The 20,722-nt window shown below is 35.0% G+C and overlaps 1 protein-coding gene across 1 annotated transcript in view; it reads right to left on the bottom strand.

The window, feature by feature from the left end:
* Positions 1-20,722, bottom strand: part of LOC134742446 (uncharacterized) — a 115,243-nt gene that overhangs the window by 77,712 nt on the left and 16,809 nt on the right. Inside the window, exon 2 of the mRNA XM_063675606.1 lies at positions 7,431-7,715. Coding sequence (XP_063531676.1) covers positions 7,431-7,715 — 285 coding nt within the window. The remainder of the gene's footprint in view (positions 1-7,430; positions 7,716-20,722) is intronic.

Genomic DNA, 20,722 nt, shown 5'->3' with positions numbered 1-20,722 from the left:
TTACTTAGCCATATTTGGTAGGCGAAAGGAATAACACTCTAGGACTAAGCAAAGAAATTTCGCTTCTAAGTCAATGGAATTAGTTCGGAGTCTAAATTTTGCCAGCAGCGGGAAACTTGGCCTCAATGTTGCACGCTAGCCCATTACCAAATTATAGTTTTTGCATTTTGTACCCGGAAAATGTAGCAGAATTTCCTGATCCATGTTTAATTACATTAGCTTTAACTTTTATGACTAAAACATATTTCTGCCTTAAGCCTAAAGTTACAATGTTACTCGTACAGTGTAAATAATTTAATTTCCGACCCATTTTGTATCTTGTCACAGTGACAATAGTATGAGGCCTCTAGTGACTTTCATATTGATTGTCACTGTGACAAAGTACGAAATGGATCGGAAATTAAATTCTTTGGCGCCTAACAACAACTCAGGTGTAAAAAACACCGTAGCCATTTCAACTGTAAGATATAGATACCGTACAAACATGGACATATAACTTAAATGTCGATATAAAAACAGACATTTAAAAAGATTCGCAAAATTGTTTTTATAAACTAAAATATTCTGGTTAGATACCTGCTATGTAGGTAAACATCTCTAAGATTATCAAACCAGAAGGAAACCCACAAAAACCTACCGTGTTTGTGGCTTCACTTTCTTATTCCAACGTAATCCATAGAGACAGATAGCTTAGTATCCGGAATAAAACATGAGATTATCAGACGCTAGACGAATACATTTTTATTTATATACAGGATAGCTGAATTTCCGAACAAGTGAAAGCAGTAAAAGTTAATACATATCAAAAAGAGCCATTGAATTAAAGTCACGATAAACTCTTTTATAAGCAAAGCATTTTGGTTGAAAGACATACTCCCTGTAAACGCACTAATAATATTTCATCACGGGACATTTTCAAAGCTTAATTAGCTCCATGCATGATTTCTATTTTAATTTTTGTAATCACAATATATATCGTTTGTGCACCGGAAAAAATGAAAATACCTTCACATTATTTTATAAAAAAATATTTAAAATGTCGAAAAAATTTCTGGCGCGAATTCGACAGAGCGTGATGACGTCAGACGTTGGACGGTCCAACTGACGTTTGCTACAAATGACACTTATGTGAATTAATCTGTCGAACGCGTGACGTCACGTGGCGTTTCGCGCGTTTCACTCACTAGCTTTTCGCGGACAAATTTTTGTACTTTTTATTTATTATATTAAGCAATTAAATGATAATTTAATAACGGAAATGCATTTGTAACATGATATAACGCTAACAAACATCCGAATAAAAAATATTTCGTTCAAATATAAGTGCAATATAATCACATTTACACGTAACAAAAATCCAATAACATATAATTATATATTAAATAATCACCACATAATCAGGGTTGACAAAGTCCGTGACCTTGGGGTTTTAATAGATAATAAACTTACTTTTAATAATCACATAGATATCGTTGTTCAAAGGGCTTACAAACAACTTGGTTTTATATTAAGGGTTTGTAGGCCTTTTCAAAACGAAATTACATACATGATATTATACTACAGTTTAGTCAGATCAATCCTAGATTTTGCGTGTATCATTTGGAACCCTTTCTTTAAGTGTCATATCAATAGGATAGAACGTGTACAAAGGAAATTTCTCAAGTCTATCGACTTCCGTATGGGACGGAGTCGAAACTCATATAAAAATAGTCTTGTTCACTATGGATTGCTGACACTTGAAGATCGTCGAGCACAGTTTGATATAATGTTTCTCTACAAAATCATTAACAGCTTTATTGACTCCCCCTCACTTCTTGGTACGTTGTTATTTAAGATACCTCGACGCACTGCACGCCATAAGAAATTATTTTCTATTCCTTTCTCTCGTACGAGATATTGCTCAAATTCTTATTTCAACCGTTGTCTCAATTATTATAATATAAATGTATCCCACATTGATCTTTTTTCGTATAAAACCTGTGAAAGTTTTAAAAAACAAATTATTACTCACTTCAAATCGAAATTGTAAACAATAACAAACTGTTTATTTAAGTAGGTATAATTAAACTTTTGTAACAACTTCTATAATTTAACATTGTAATAGGTAACTTATGCACAAATAATTTATAACTTTCTTTGTGTACCCCGTGTCAGTGTGGATGTATGTACGAGTAAGCAACCTGTCCGTGCATACATATACATGGATGAATGAATATAGATACACTTCAAGTTACTGATAAGTTTGTTAATTAATGATAACTTTATTTTCCGCTTACTGCTCCTACACTAGCTACTTTAGATTAGAAATTATTTAATTAAGGTAGGGCACTCAAGGTCTATTAACACATTGCTTATTATTACATCATTTTTGTATATGACTGTTTGTTGCCTAAATAAAAAAAAAAAAAAAAAAAAAAATATATATAAACTTCATGCATGAGGCTAATTATCATGTTTACTATGCCAAACGCTACAAATAGGTTATAAATTACAAAAATGTTTTGCATAGTTAAATCGAGTTCTTAATACAACAATAGGAATATTTAAATGAGGTTTAAATTTTCGTTCTCATGCAGCAAAGCTAACTCAGGGCATGCTAAATCACACGTTCACAGTGCAGTAACACTTAGCAGTAACATCCCAGTTTCCTCATTTGGAGCATCTGTTGCTGGCGCCCGAAGATCTACGAGCCCAAGAGGCGTTTTCAGGCATGAATAGCCGAAATTATATTAGGCATTTCGTGTGTTTTTTCAATAAAGAGGGGGATAAAGACACCCATTACTCTTGGCGATCGAAGGGTCGAGGTCGGCTCGATCAGTAGTATACGGGTAAAGATTAGACGTTCATGCGTCAGGTAATAATTATGTTTACGCGTGGCTTCGGCAATAATTTATCAAAGGAAATTTGCTGTTATGGAAGCGAACCATCTTTAGTTCAATATTGCTTATCTTATTACTAAATGCTTAAAACAATGATGAATTATTTACATGTATAAAGAAAGATTTTTAGTATTTACATCAATTTAAATTATTCCGTCGGTAGACACATCACTAATTTTTACTGTTCTCCTCTAGACTTTTGGCGGCTGCAATGTTGTTTTGCCAGTGATCTAGGTTTTAGGTAAGTGACCTATCAAAAATATGTTACTGATTTTTAAATCCTCCACACCGCCTACGAATTACTTGATCCATTTAAATCCGTTTTGAATAGGAAATTAAACACAACTTTTCCATAGGCTCGGTAGAGATAGTGAAAATAAATTTATATTATGCTTGTCACGAGGGACCCGAAGTTGACGGGCAGCGGACGCAAACATACTCCACTCCAACGGGATAATTTTAACCTTAAAAGTTGGGAGAGAAAATCGGTAGGTATTAGTATTTTATACAATCGTGATATAATACAGAGCTTTTCAGTCGAGTACCGTGTTTAAGCAACGAAGCTTGCTGAGTTGCTTAAGTAAGGTACGAGATTGAAAAGCTTGATTATATCACTATTGTATACAATACTTTTTCTACGAGACAAAAAAAAATACTTTCAACTAGTAGAATCATACAGGTAAACAAACAAAAAGTACACAGCTAAGATACGCGAGCTGCCGCAGCCCGCGATACCTTCATACTCGTACGCGCCCCGGCCGCGGGGGCCCGGCACCCCCGGCGTGTTGGTCAACGACACCTCCTCGTAACTCATGAGGCCCTGGTCCCTGCTCCTTGCTAAATTCAATTTTAAGACAGTTTTCCACCACCAACCAATCACAAAGCAGATGCGACGCAGCAGCGTGTTTAAGTAGGCTAATTTGCATTGAATCGAATCTCCTCAAACTAGAAATATTTTATCGAAATGTATGAAGTTCTATTTTCAAAATTTTTATAATTGACTAAACCGTATCGATAAAATTCTTATGCTTGAGTCGGAAGTGCCATAGACTATCCAACGTTGAAAAGAGTAAGGTTGCATATGAAGTTGTAATACACAGATTATAGTCGACGAGTAGAAAGAATATTTTTTGTTCGTTTAATTGTTACCCCATACAAAAATATTTAGAGCAGTCTTTCCTAACTTGACTTTTCAGCATGGAGACTATATAAAGGAGCCAAATCTCTATGTATGAAAAGTGTCCATCAAAAAACAGTAATTAGGCGGCGCCACCATACACCGAAATACTGCCAAAAACAACCTACGTAATTTGGTCGGGTTATTTATTGGTTCATGTTATACTCATGTCCTAGAGCCTAACTAGCGGCACCGGAGAGATTAGGAACTATTATTTAAAGCTGAAAGCGGTCACTTTTGCAACAATTCTGCCATAAGAGATTGGCATCCTTTCTATACCATCCATACTTTTCAGGGTTCCGTACCCAAAAGGTAAAAACCGGCCAAGTGCAAGTCGGACCCGCGCACTAAAGGTTCCGTACCATAACACAAAACAACAAATACTAAAAACAGAATAAAATAAATAATGAAGTGGGGCTCCCATACAACAAACGTGATTTTTTTGCCGTTTTTTCCGTAATGGTACGGAACCCTTCGTGCGCGAGCCCGACTCGCATTTGGCCGGTTTTTTACCATGACATATCGACCGGCATATGGACCGTGATTACCTTTTGTATTGTTTTCAAGCTCCCGATATTTCGACGCAGTTACATGCATCATGTTGTACAGTCCATCCGGTCGATATAAGTCTAGTGAAACTAACCGTGAATCATTCAAAACAGTTTTTTACCATGTCCGTAACGTACGAGTATAATAATATTATCACATTTTATACGTATACGTGCTTTTGCGTGCTTTTAAGTTATCTTACCTTTAGGCATGGTAGTCTTATCATCATCTTGTGTTTTGCGACCGTATTCGTTAAAATATTGTGACCTGTTTAGTACGATGGAATTTCTACTAGTTCAGGCGTCGAAACAATTTAGAACAGTCAATCTGAGCTTGATCTGACGTTAGACTGACCAGTCCTAACGTACAGTGAGCTATGCTATAAATGCAACAATTATGCCAACCAGTTCCGGAAATCTGTGAATAGATTTTGGGGTAGCATTATAAAATAAAGTCCACAGAGACCAAGGATGTTGTGCTAATTGCTTACCGATCACGAGCGAGGCGAAGGGTTTGGTGGACTAGTTTAAATAAATAAATAAGGGACATTCTTACACAAATTTACTAAGTCCCACGGACGGGACGGGACGGGACGGGAGTTTATCATTGACCACTTTAATTAATGGAATTATTCACGAATAGTACCATACCCGAGCGATAGCCTCAATGAAATATGTGACAGTTAAACATTCTACCAATAAATGTGAGAGAGCAGGTCAAACTATGCCCAAAGTATTTTCTCCAGCAGTTTTCCTACTTCGCGTAAAACGAACAATATAACTATCACACTGATGTGGAACAGCACACCGCTCTGATGTGTGATTGACGGTGCTACGTACAATAAAATTGCACATATAGCAATGCCCCGCTCACGTGCGAATGGCACCCAATAGGAAGACCGTCATAAGGTCACATTATACTGGTTCGCCACACTCGTGGAATACGTAGCCTCATCCGACGATTTGGACTCGTTAAACATGTCCGGCGACGGTCGTTACCGGCGGGATTTGTATTATGAGTATTTATGTAAATTGGAATGCAGCTTGCTCAACTGAACATAATGGGAATGCATGCGTTACGTTAACACAACAGGCTTTAGTACTCTCCTCCTACTTTATATCAGTGGAATGTAAACTTGATTATGTTTATCATCTCAGCTACTGTAGCAAGAGGATTGGGCCTACAAAAATCTTGCTAATTAACCCACCAAAGGGAACACCCATGACCCAAAGGAGTAACACTAGAACGCCTTAAACAGTCTCATATCACACATTTAAATTTTAATCACACAGTAATCCTTAATTAGGTATATTATACCTAGGGTAGACCTAGGCGAATCGGATCACAGGGTGAATCGGATCACAATCCGTTGATATCTGAAATATTGCATTGACATGAGCACACTAAAATTTCGTCTCTTCCCTTACCCTGCGACGTCAGTCGTAAGTCGTAAGACATAATTATTTTAAACACCAACAGTTTTTTTAGTCTGATCTCGATTCGCCCTGTGATCCGATTTGCCTCGGTCTACCCTACTATTTTTTCAAATATTTAATTTGAATGTGTTGTTGATTTTTTTTGCCACACAAATTGAATAAGAATCTCTACCCTGAAGACAGATTTAACGTAGGACCTATGAAACATATTTTCTCGATTTTCTATATTATAAAATAGACAAAAAAAACATAAGTCTTAACTGTTAGTACAACAAATTTAAAATATTTATTTTAATTTTTATGCAGGTAATAAGCGCTCCGTAAAGCTGTAATGCGTATTCATTATTGACCGGCCATTTGGCCTCGCATAGAGCTAGGCTCGGAGTCGTGCCAATTCAGGCACTCCTCGTATCGACCCACCTGGAACGTTATTCTTTCCACTTACAGTATGCTCTTCTCACAAAGAACCAGCGTAAGTTTGATCTCTGATTACGCGTAGTGCTTACAGGTATTTAGTTAGATTTATATTGGTCATTGGGAGCGAGTGTTTGGTAAGTATTGGGAACTACAATCCAGTCCGATGACCTACTTAAGCCAATTATTTTTCTCATTTGCGAACACTTGCGGCTGCCAGTGTTCCTGCTTAGGTGCTTAGTGAGATGCCGATTAGCTATTTAGATTTTTAGCCACGGTGGAAAAATTACAGATAATTTTTTATACATATTTTGACTAAAATTTTGGATATCATATCGTCTGCAAATCCATCGGAAACCATTGTATTTTTTTGTACCAATAATTTATACTTTACGATGCTTAGTATATAAACATACATACATACATATATAAACATATATACATACATATATAAACATACTACATATTTACGATTATTTACGATAATATATAAAATATATAAAATGTTTAAATGTGTAAGGTTTGTATAAACAATTTGACTGACCTATAAAAATAGGAACATTTTATGTGTAAATTCTTAATCACTCCATTTTCAGTACCTAGCCTTAAATACCCTAGCCTTGATTTTATCATTGTTACACTTAATCCACGGAAATAATTTTACTAATCTAACAACGTGCCAAGCTGCCAAGACAGGATATCTATCAATTTTACTCATTCCGCCACCAGAATTTGGCAACTTGGCGCAGTAATTCAATTTTATTTCCGCAGAACTTGACCTAAATCTAACATAATGAATCTGATAAAAATGGCATATTCTCCGTAAAAGTAGCCAGCCGGAAAAAATATTATTATTAATTTTATTACGCCTGAATTACAATCAATATGAATATCTCTATAAGGTTAAGTGCTTTTCTAGATATGTGACTACATTTAAAACCACTTTGGCTTAAAGTCAAATAAAATATAACTTACGTGTGCAGTGCCTGGGTTCATCCGACGAATCCCCGCAGTCGTTACTACCGTCGCAGAATCGGTTTATCGGTATGCATTTCTTATTAGTACATTGATACTCCGAGATACGACATCTAGTGTCGTTACCCGTTAGTACGGGCAAGCTCTCTGGCTCTGGTATGTCTTTTATGGAGTACGAGTCTCTTTGAAATCCGGTTATAATGCCATTTGGTGTCTCGGTGACGACGTCGCAGTCAGTCAGTTTTATTGTGATGATTAAGATGATTTTGACAGCGATGTAGTATTCTGAAACAAGTAATGTTCAGGTTTATTTTCTACTAGTAAGAAATACTTGACAACTTGTTGGAATAATTAGCATAACTTTTGATTATAAAAACTTTCTTAATGGAACGTGTATTACCGGCCTGTGAGCTTTCCTTGATATATAATGAATGATGTAACGATGTGATAAACAAACTGCTGTCAGCGCCACCTCTGGCACTGACCTGGTGGTCCTCACAACTTGTCTGTGCGTGTTTCTCACAACGTGACTTCACGCGCTCCGATTTGCGTTTGCAGTCTCGTGATGCTGGGCATTATTTTAAATACTTTTAAATTATTTTTAATTAATTTATTACGCATTATTTACACATACAAAATATAATTTTCAGCATTCTAATATTCCTTGCTATGGTAAAAACATAATATTTTATATATTCGCGATTCATGTCAACATCCCTATTGTTGCAAATCTGGATGTAATAATAAATTGGACCTTCCGTGATTATAAAGCGCGACCGCTCGCGGATTGAACTTTTGATTATCAAGCTAAAGCGTGCGACCAAAGAAAGTACACAGCCAAGTCCCACGACACACAAGTCTTACAATAAACAGGCAGTAAACAAAGCCAAGGTAACCTGAAAGCCGGTTGATTAGAAACGTACAGTAAACAAGGTAGTTCTCTGTCATGTTTGCTTTTAATTTCGTTTTGTTTATTTGGGGAACAACCAAGAGTACTTGATTCAATTTGCTGTCGGTCGGATTTTTCTCTATTTTGTGAGAAATAACATTTTTCAATCCATTGAGCATATCATGTAATCTCATGTGTCTCATGTTTATCAAATAGGCAAACTACTTTAAAGTTTTTTTTTTTATTTCTCTTAATTTGTTGTACTTACTTACTTTTTTTCTGTAAACAATGATTGCTTTTATAATTTTATCTGAGTTTTTTGACCTAAATATTTACTTTGCAGTAAGACGAGCAAAGCGAAGCGCAAGGGCAATGCCTACCCTTTCACGAAGCGCTTCGTTTTTTTGAACCCTCATAACTTGGGTTTGGATTATACCAGATAAACAAAGTTCTCGGGATATGATGTCAATAGTGGACTTATTAAGCAAAGAAGAGGTGTAAAGTTTGTGAAGTTAGGGCTTGTAGTTAGAAGCTTGGCTCTACAAGAGCTCTGACAACTTTTTGACAGTGCGAGCCTTATGGTTTCGTCTTGGCAACATTTAACATGAAAATGTTTTTGGTGGGATTGATATTACTCGTATGTCTGTGCCCATCTAAAATTTAATCATTGCCACAATCTCTCAATCTGTAAGTTACATTAAGCCACATTAATGGGAACAGTCCAATTTCCTTGGCATCGAATTTATTATTCCCCAAGCTCCAGAATTAACTACGTGAGGCACCTGCAATCTATTTGAATTCAAAACAGCTCATCAATATGGATTCATTTGGCCCCATGATTATACTGCGTGCTTTGAACCGAGTACCAGTAAACCTAATAAAACTAATAAAGCAGTTACAAATATAGTAATTTTATTGCTTTTTTGTCACGCTCAGTCTAGCGTCGGCAATGTTCGTATTAGATTTGTTTTTTTTTACGTTACTGTAAAGTAATGAGCCAGTAGATAGTCTGGCATTACATTCGATTTCCACTATATTATTAAAAAAGGAAATTTGTTTAAAAAAATATCACAAAATATTTCATAAACCATTTGTTATCATCAAGTCCTAAGAAGACCAACAACAGATTCTAGATCTGCTGCAAACTTACCTACGTATAATACCTCCTCGTACATAATATGTACAATATTGGCAACCCTCATCAGGATTACGTTCAATCACCGGCACATGTTTTATGCTTCCTTATTATAAATAACATCACATTTTTCCACCCCATATACCCTCAGAGCTCTATGGAGATAATTTCCAACACGCAAGTACAGCAATGAATGGGGAATAATTTTCAATAACTAAGGAAATCCAGCTCATCCCCGCAATAACTACGAGGCGCAAACTTTTATTCGCAAGCTCAATATGAATGGATATATTTGAGTGAAACTGTCATCAATCTTTCCGGGCTGCGGCGATGACACCCTTTCATGCTTCTTCTTTGTATTGGAGCATTAATAGGCTGGTCAAAGATAAATCTTTTAAGCTCGGAGTGGGAGCCGTCAGTTGGCGCCTAATCAAGGTGCGGTGAATATTTTGTTACAAATTGTGTGCTCACGGGTTTCTTATTCAGCCTTTCTGCATTTTTAAGATTGACGTTGCAGAATTTTTTTTTTATTTGAGCAAACAATCAGCAATCAGGCTTTTTCGTTACAAATAAAATAAAAAAAGTAATTCAAATAAAATGTGTTACTGCCTCATGAAGCTTGTACTAGTAATATGACAAACGTAAAACATTGTATAGGTAAAAGGTTTTAAAATTCTATAAAAGGCTTTAATAAAAAATTAAATAAGTAGGGAATATTACTGCAATGTTCTGCCACCAGAGTACAGCACTAGCCACTTTAGTAAACCATAGAGTATTTTATACATACTGTACTGTACCTTTAATAGGGTTTTGATAAGTTTTCAGAGATAATAAAATATGACATTGATGCATCAAGGCGGTTTGTTTACAGAGGACCTACCGGGAAACGCGAATCCGAAATTTCGCTGCCTGCCTCTTTATCGCTCGAATATGCATGAGTGACGAGATGTTAAATAACGAAATTTCGATTTGCTTGTTTCGCGTAGACCCTCAGATTGTGGCAGTGGCGCCACCTACGCAATTTCGCGTAATATTCCCTATCAACTCCACATGTGTACATAAAGTTTTTAGTTTATTTACTTGCAACATAATATAAACAGAACGCTTTTCCCTATTGCTGCACGAACTCTGAATCCCTTAATTTCTCAATAACTACTTGAAACTTAATTATTATTCGCTGTTCTAGACCCGAGCTCACAATTATACCGAATAAATGAATCATTAAAACAATATTCGTCTCAGAATCTTTGAAAATTTCTGTGTACCCTTTGAGTTTTCAACAAACTTTTATGAGCAAATTGTCTCAGAAGTAGCGAGAAATTCCATTGTTTATATCGCGGTTGTTGAAAGTTGGGTTAACTTGCCTCAGGTTCTAGAAGGGTTCTCATTTTTGCACAAAAACAGTATAATGCTATCTCCAGTTGCATATATTCACTACAAGCCTCGAGGTCACAGTTGCACTGGTTTTTGTGAGAGTTAGGTACATACAATTGGAATGCGAAGACATTTCAAATCCCGCAAGGTATAGGCAGTAAATTATACTCTCACGTAGATATATTATGTAAGCCATTTCCAAGATTGTGGACTTTTGCTATTGTTCTTGATTTACAAAGTAAAAATCATTAACATTTCCGACAGTAAATAATAAATGTACCTAAATATTCTTGAATATGATATTAAATACTTTAAAGAATTTGGTACCAAAGAGTAGATCATGCTACGCTCCTTATAGTAGATATTATCAAAGATATATGTAACTCCGTATAAGATAAATAAAGTCTAAGGAAATAAAGTGCCTCGGTAATCAAGAAAAAGTCTTTCTCGAATAGATGGCGCCACACCTTTGACCTATACTAGGCTAGATGGCGTTGACGACACCGTTTGATATTTAACAATTTTAACACATATCAGTGAAAGAACATGGGTCTAAATCATATGGCGTTCTAAAAACAATGAAAAATAAGAATAAAAAATCATTTATCCATATATTTATACATAACATGTATATACATTTTTTTTTTGTTATTTTTATACATTTTCATTTTTAGTTTTAATCGTGTGTCGATAGATTGCAGTTAATTTAATGTGACTACAAAATTTATTATGACAATAACCCTCTATACTTTATTACATTATTTGGTGCTACGGCGTAGCACATGTTAGTTACTACGGCTTACATACGCGCTGAATTCAGTCTATGCTGGGCAGATTTTTTATTTGTTTGTTAATTTTTTCGTCCGATTTCGATAAAATGTGGTAGATTTCACCGTGTGACCTCAAAATCTTCCTCTGAGTTCGAAAACGTATGGGGTTTTGGTCACTCAATGGGAAATATTTTGTATTAAGTATCACATTCCGCTTCGATTCGCACCAATCAAAACTTTTCAGCTCAGTTAATTAACAAATAAATATGACTAGTTTAATAAGGCTTTCAAAGCATACCTTTTTCATATACTGCGACAATAAATTACTTTTTATTTATTTATTCTACATAATGTAAGGAGTACAAATAGTTACTTTAGTTAAGTTGTCGGAACACTGTCTCAAATGCCAATTGGATTATTGAGTAATTGATGGGACATTACGGCTAATCAAATTTGATTAGTGTCGTGTTCTAATTCATAATAAAATTTATCATGTTATATTTAACGAACTACATTCCCACAGGTTTCATTTTATATAGATAAAGTCAATAGTACAGTCGGCGTCAAATACAAAGTTGCCAAATATAACGGTACACATCCTTATTTCTATGGTAACAAAGGTGTGTAACGATGATATTCCCAACACTCGGCTATTACTTCTGTTTACTATTTACATGAAAATCGCCGCGAAACTTCTTTGCCAACCATAAGCTTAATTGCCGGACATAAGTGGTAGACCACACGCCCGTTACACAATTTTGATATTCTTGGGGGGCAATTGTTACTCGCGTCCACAGGAAGTACCCACCACTACCATGCACGTGTCCCCTGGGTGGTGCTAAATGAGTAACGCCTTTTTATAGGCAACAAGGCAATCAGAGGCTATCAGAACGATTTTGATATTAAGCTCCAAGTACAGTAGTCACTATACCGTCACGTAATAACTTGCCACGTCACCTATAAATAGATTCAAAGGATCCCATACCTGACACGTGCTTTCATCTCGCGTAATACCTACCGATCGCGGCTGACTTATCACTCCTTCGATCTGACAAGGGGCTATAAATAAACTAACTAGCAATGAAAATGGGTAACATTGTACAAAGATTTTATGCAGTGATCCGTTTTCTTTGCCCATGGGAATGCGGCATTTTACATGTCATCTGCACCGTTTAGCATATAAATATAGATTAGCGGTAGCACCGTGAAGTCCCAGACGTCGGTATGAGGTTGCGTTGACGTTGTAACGATTATTGAATGAAATTTATTTTATATAATCATTTTCTTTTGAGTTCAGAGAAAGTATTTTGGATATTCTAGTCTTATTTAGTCATGAATTACTATGAAATAGGAGTAGGATATGAAGCCTTAAACTTAACTACATTTTAAGCATAATTACCGAAATCTAGAAAAATTTTATGAACATTCAATAAGTTTTCTGTAACTAACTTTTTGGTTGAAATATCCAAAAAAAGAAACCGTATTTATAAGTTCAAGGTGTATAGTGGAGTTACATTACAATAGCTAAAAATTGTGGCTTCTCGACTCATAATTCTGTTTCTCTCTATTTGATAGGTATTTTTTAATTTCCTTTAGCATTCAAGTAAGATTTCGTATACATTTATTTATATTATATATTGAGTATTTGTTTATTTATATTAACTTTATATTCATTTAGGTATGTATTACCGTAGAACAGGGTGATCAGAAATCGCGGGGTGAAAAGAGAAAATTTCGGTACTTTCCTTTACATTGTTGTAACATTTTAAAAACTACACTACCATGGAGAATTCTTTTGAGATAAAATTATAGTAGAATATTCAATCTTTAATCTGGTAACACGGATCAAGCATAAAGTTGGTCACAAGTAATAAATATTTTAGTTTGAAGTGAAGCCTTGTGGAAGTAACATATATTGCCTGTCTGAACTTTAGTGTAGCAGTGAAATACAGGTTAGTTATTGTGTTATTTAAAGTGTATTATGTAAACCAGTTCTTCTAGTATTTAAATAATAAAAGGTAACGCCGATTATCCTTATTAATTAAAGATAAATGTGCAAAAAACAAATCATAACCGTTTTTACTTCCCAACAGCGTGAATAGACACGACAACAGGGTGAAGAGACACGCCATATAGGGTCAATAGACACGTCATATGGGGTAAAAAGACAACACTGAGGGGTGAAGAGTAACGAATGGGGGTGAATGGAAATATTTATGCTAGGGTTGCCAAAACATATTTTCTCCAATTTTATAATTTCTTTTCTATGTAGATATGTCAGGTATGTCGTATTGTGTGTTGTATATATGTATGTAAAATATATGCGAGTATATACGTGTAGGTATATAAACTGTTCCTTAAATAAAAAAAAATAAAAAAATTATAATAATAAAAATATTTATTTCCGGTTAATGTTACAACAATAGGATAATATTTTACAGCAAAGGTTTAAAATCTAAATGTTAAAGCCTAAGATTAACGGTGGTAAATAATAGGTAGGTCTAGGTACTTACTTAAATAATACGCTTCAAATGTAAGCTAAGTTGATTTTTTCTACATACAATTCTCATACGTATTATGAGTTTGTCATAGTTTAAAATTATGTTTGATTAATAAAAAAGTGATTTGTCAGTTTATTGTTTTTCTTTTATCCTAATATAAACCTATTTGAAGTTAGTGACAGCCCTGACTGTTTTTTCTAATCACCACATATGACGTGTCTATCGACCCCGTTTTACGGATATGACGAAATCGGGTAGTTTTTCTCGATTTTCTCTAAAATAAGCGGTTTTAATTTAAAAATACGTATGTAAAATTGAAGAACCAACTAAGACTCATACAAAAAAGTTAACTTTATTAATTAAGATATTATAATCCCTCTGAAAATCGAGCTAGAAGTTCAAAATCGTGTCTATTCACCCCGTTTTACGGTAACATATTACTATATTCGTATTTAAGTATATTTGTAATTCAAAATTTATATTTCATTACTTTTAGTGGTTGTACATTGTTGCTTTTGTTTGTTTTCTACTCATTTCCTCAAAGGTTGACTGGAAAAGATCCCATATAGGGATAAGTTCACCTTTGTTGTATTTAACTTTCTTTGTAACTGTGTTTCTCGTATTTGTTTTTCTATGTACAATAAAGAATATACGTACATATTACATACACACATACAATAGCAAAAACTGAAGGTAAAAAAATCCTTTCTAACAAAATTAATGTAACAAAACCAATTAAATCTGCAATAAAATTGCTAGTTCATTTGTGTGTGAAATATAATTGCGGAATGAATTCGGGTTTTGTCCCAAAAAATCGGGTAAAAAAACAAAGAAGACAAAATAAAATTGTACTGCATTCGTTAGGTTTTACGAACAATAAAAATTTAAACCAGATATGCAGACAAAGGTTTCCAAAATTAAATTACTGGTTTCAAAAATATAATGTTCACAAAATGGAAATTTGAGTGTACTACCTACCTAATAGATTGAAGCGTAAAGGGGCCTACTGACTATCAGTCCGCCGGACGATATCGGACTGTCAGTTGTTCGGAACTCTCAAAATTTTGTTCTAACTAACAGGCCGATATCTTCCGACGGACTGATAGTCAGTGGGCCCCTTAAGAGCTCTTTCCTCCACCACCACCACCTCCACTTTCTTGCGGGTACGGTTTTCTGCATGATCCCGTTTTCAATAGTATGCGTGCAGTGTCCAGCAAATAGAATTCTCGTGTGAACGTGACTATATTAGCACGTATACCACTAAAACGGGATCCTGCAGAAAACCGTACCCGCAAAAAACTGGACGTCAGTGGGAAAGAGCTCTAACAGAAATAATCCCGCTGAATAAAATGTAAAGAGTAAAGTGGCATAACGAGTTGAATTTAACGCGTTAGGCTCGTATTAACGGCATTTAAGCAAATTGGATGCTAATTCGACGCCAGGCCAGATGGAAATTACAACGACACACGAGGAAGTGAACGAGATCGCACTATTTCTGGGACTTTGTAACTAAGTGGGCAGTTGAAGGAAATTGGAGGTGTAGATACTTTTTAGCATTTGCAATTCGTGATCATACGTTTATTAGCTTCTGCCCGCGACTTCGTTTGCGTGGAATGATAATTGATAAAAACTACCCTATGTCCTTACCCGGGCCTCAAAACTATCGCCATACCGAATTTTATTTACATCGGTTCAGCGGTTTTAAGAGGTGACAGACAGACAGAGTTATCACATTAAGCGCCACTTGCACCATCCCACTAACCCGGAGTTACCGGTTAAACCTGGAGCTACCATGATTACCAGTACACTTTGACACTGGGTTAACGGTTTAACGGGTTAACCCCGGGTTAGTGGGATGGTGCAAGTGGCGCTTATAATATTAAGTAGGGGTAGACTGTAAAAAAGTTCCGAGGCAGTTAGTTTTGAATAAAAGAAGACGCTTAAATAATCTAGTTGTTATCAAAAAATTTAGGAACTAGTTAGCTTTGACTAGAAAAACGTGCTTCTTTTTGTTTCGTGAAAATTTTCTTTTATTTCTAAAAATATATATATGTAAATGGAAGATGCCAGTTCATGGGTATCATAAATATATGAACGCTTCTATAAAAAAAAACGTCTTTCTTTCCTTATCGACTTGCGGATTTATTTTAATTTTTAACAAGCAGAAACGTCTGCGAACGATGCTATTAAGCTTAGAATAAATTTAAAAGTGGAAAAATTGCTGCCTTGGGTGAGACTTGAACTCACGGCCTCTGGATCGATACTCCAGCGCTCTGCCAACTGAGCCCTAGACCCATATGGTGGAAAGATTCGCTGGCTATGGATGAGATCTTGGTGGCTTAGTTGATAGAGCGCTGGAGATCGATCCAGAGGCCGTGAGTTCAAGTCTCACCCAAGGCAGTATTTTTTCCATTTTTAAATTTATTCTAAGCTTGCGTATTTATCTTTATTAGTGATGACTTTTTAGCCAGTGGATAAAATAAAAATTATAAAATTAGTCTACATTTCAAAAAAACACTTCCAATGCAAAGAAAACAAACATTTTTATTTATTTAACTTCAAATCAGCGTGAAGAGCAATTTCTACATCAACACCTAGCCCATAGAGGCCGGCCTCACAGACTCCCAGAGGAAATTATAGAGCATCTCGACAATAGAGATTGTATTCTGTACGTAACACATTTACATATTTTTACCTTTCTTCACATTTCGATTTACCGGTAAAATTGCCAGACTAAGATTGAATAATCAAAGTGCTCGGGAGACGTATTCGAGCCCCGAGTAATTTTAATTATATTATGAGAATAACTATACTTGTATATATGTAATCACTATGTTGCACCGCCTACAAATTATCTGCTTTGCCCGAAGGTTGACTGGTAGAGAATGCCTCATAGCATTAAGTCCGCCTTTTGTACGATTGTATTTTCTTTTGTGCAATAAAGATTAAATAAATAAATAAATACCTAAATCTAAATCTATACATGTAAAATCGTTCAAGATTCAACGTATCAATACAATTTCCCAATTTATCGTTTATATACATTCTAGGCCCATCATAAGAGACGACTTATTGGAAACTTGTCAGCGCGCGTGACGGGCGCGGAAATGTCATCCGCGCTGACATCTGCCGCGGACTGGCCCAGAACGCTTTCATGTCACATTCGTTGGGTGAGCAAGAATCCGTTCTTCTAGTTACGTTCTATATTGCAGTTGTTATAGCCGGTCAATCAAGTTTGTCAGTAGAAGAATTCTCGAAATTCTAATTTTGTTTGGGTTGATAACCCTTCGCGCCTAATTTTTTTTAATTTGCTGCTTTTTAGGGTACCCAAAGGCTAAGAAAAATGTGAGACGCAAATACCTACACATTGGACAAAGAAATTTGACAGGTGGAGTACCACCTTTAGTCACGTATTTATATTATCGTACTTGTTGCAAGTGTTATCACGTATATTTAATTAGGTATGAATAAAAAATATATTTTTATTAGTGTAATATTTTTGTATTGTAAATATTATTTTCATAATTAATTTTATATTTAATGGTTATTAAGATTGTAAAATAGAATGACATTCAAATACAATGTATATTGTTAGTGAGTAAAAATAAATGAAATGAAATATAATATCCAGTTTTAAACAGTTATATGAAACGACGAAAATATGAGGCTAAAACTCTAGTATTATAATATTAGTCCAGAGCCCGGAATTTTCGCGGCAAAACAAAAGACTGTCGCAATCTTACTAGAATTAGAAACACTTTTCTATCGATATCGATAATGGAAGAAAAAAAAATCCCACCAATAAAAAATAATAATAAGAATATTTACGTAAGGGTTCATGAAATTATATAGAAACAGATGCATATTCTTCTTCGACATTATATTTGGGTTGTGACAGTGATAGGAGTAAACAATCATATGTTATCATTAATTTCTCAAACTTCTCTGGGAGTAAACAGTTTCGTATAAAGACATTTATGTATACCTAGCTGTTGCCCGCGACTTCGTACGCGTGGATTTGTATGTTGGAGGTTATATATTTTACATGAGCATAGAACATTATGCAGCAAAAGATTATACAACGCATGAAATTTGTCTTTCACAAACTACGAAGTTTCAAGCTCCTAACTGAAAAAAAATGTTCTCGATATAATCCCTCTCAACCCTCTTAGAAGATGTTTAATTCCACTACTTATTTTAAAAAAAGGTTCGCTCCCGATGCAAACTATTAATACAAACTTTTCAAAAACGCTAAAATTTATTTTCCTGTATTCTAATAATATGCTCATACACAAAGCTTCAAGTCCCGCACTTGATAAAATTTTTGGTCTCCATACAAACTTTCAACCCCTTTTTCACCACCTTAGGGGATGAATTTTCAAAAACGCTGAAATTGATTTCCTTGTACTCTAATAATATATCTTTTTACCAAGTTTCAAATTGCTAGCTTAAAATAAAACTTAAACCCCATACAAACTTTCATCCCCTTTTTAACCCCCTTAGGGGATGAATTTTGAAAAACCCCTTCTTAGTGGATACTAACGTTATAAAAACTATCTATTGTGAAAAATTCAGCTCTCTAGATCCAACGGTTTGGGCTGGGCGTTGATTTAAGTGAGTCAGTCAGTCAGTCAGGACTTTTACGTTTATATAAAATATATAGATAATTGTATCTGTTTGTGTATAATGTTATATAAACCTCACAATTTCTTAATTTTGAAATATTGTTTTTATTTGGTTGACCGTCTTTTTCTTCTATTACACAACTATCAATATCGATAAAAAAATGTTTCTAACTCTAGCGAGATTGCCACAGTCTTTTGTTTTGCCGCGAAAATTCCGGGCTCTGATTATATTACTTGTACACATACATACAACGCATGAAATTTTGCCTTCGTTAGTATGACAAAGATGTGACTAAATTACAATCTCTAAATCCTTTACTCTCCGAACCAGCGACGCTCAGCTGATATTAGCATGCATAGCTTCATCTATGAATAGGAATGCTGATTAGCGGCAAGCATTTGCAGGCTTAGGATACCACAATGCTTGAATGGTTGCAATACCGAGTTCAGACAGCTCATCAGTAAATATGCACTGTGGTAAAGTAATAAGCAAATAAACTGGCCTAATCACAAAGTTAGTATTCTAAATAGGTATACTTAAACCCATAGCTCTGTAAAAGATCGCACGAGACCGCCTCTTGTCTGCCTCTTTAATCAATTGTTTTTCCTTAAATTGCAACTAAAATTGGTGTTGACTAAAAACTATATACACACATCAATAGCATCATTATTAGAATTTTGTTTAAAGGGATAATGTGAACCAGCAACCATATATAATTATAGAACAAAACAATGGCCACATAAAACGAAGAAAATTTAAATATAAGCACACGCCACGTTATTAACACCAGTGCTAGTATTAAAACAACGCCAAGTACGCAGAGGCAAATATCATGAAATTTGAAGGCAAATATTACATTCGAAATAAAACGCGCGAGACATGTAGGGCGGGTACGTAATGTAAACAAATGTATTCCTTCGTAGGAATGCACCTTGGTTTTCTTCCACGAGCCCTGTGGTCGTGTGATGGTCGCGGTTATAAATAAATAACAAATAAATAAATATTATAGGACACTCTTACACAGATTGACTAAGTCCCACGGTAAGCCCAAGGAGGCTTGTGTTATGGGTACTCAGACAACGACGTATATAGTATATAAATACTTAAATACATAGAAAACACCCATGACTCAGGAACAAATCACACATATAAATGCCCTTGCCTGGATTTTCGAACCCTGGACCATCGGCTTCACAGGGTCACTACCCTAGGCCAGACCGGTCGTCAAATTATTTATTTATTATACTATTATTTTACTCTAATTTAAATAAATAAATTCATAATACGTAAGTAAATATTCTTTATGCACCACAAAATAAAACAATTTTAAAAACAGATTTACAATCAAAATAAAGTTAGAAACAGGCGGTATTATCGCTGTAAGCGATCTCTTCTAGACAACCATAATTATTATAATCATATTATGTTGTCAGTTGGAATAAAAATATATGATAATAAATGTATTCGGTAAAAAAGAAATAACATATAATGATGGCAAAATATCCTATAGTATTTGAAACCGTTTTTAGCTGCTTGAGAGCACATAAGCTTAATTCGGCAACCTACTCCTGCGGGTTTACTTTACGATAGACCCTTAACGTTTCCTTCCCGAAGTTCGGGCCTAAATACCAATAATCAGCAAGCACACTTCAGGGATGTTGGGATTTTGACCGAGATCGCACACTGTTGTAAGTGCTGTCTTCACCTGAGCTCTGAGAAATATAGTTCGTTAGTGACGATCCTCATCTAAATACTTTTTTTGTGATTCTTATTCTTTATTTATCCTAATCAATCAATAATTCTACTTCGGAGATGCTTTTAATGATTTTTGTTATACTTTTTTCTATTAGTTTGTTTGAATCAGTTATTTGGCACATAATATAATAAAGCATAAGAGTATAAAACAAAAAAAGAGATGTTTAAATTTTATTTATCCTTATTGAATCATCTTTAATACCCTTAAATCGAGTGGGTCACCTTTGTAAGTCGATACCAAC

Source organism: Cydia strobilella, chromosome 6 (genome assembly GCF_947568885.1).
Source record: "Cydia strobilella chromosome 6, ilCydStro3.1, whole genome shotgun sequence".
Classification (NCBI taxonomy): Eukaryota; Metazoa; Arthropoda; class Insecta; order Lepidoptera; family Tortricidae; genus Cydia; species Cydia strobilella.
Note: the sequence above shows the minus strand (reverse complement) of the source record. Positions and strands in the feature narration are given on the sequence as shown.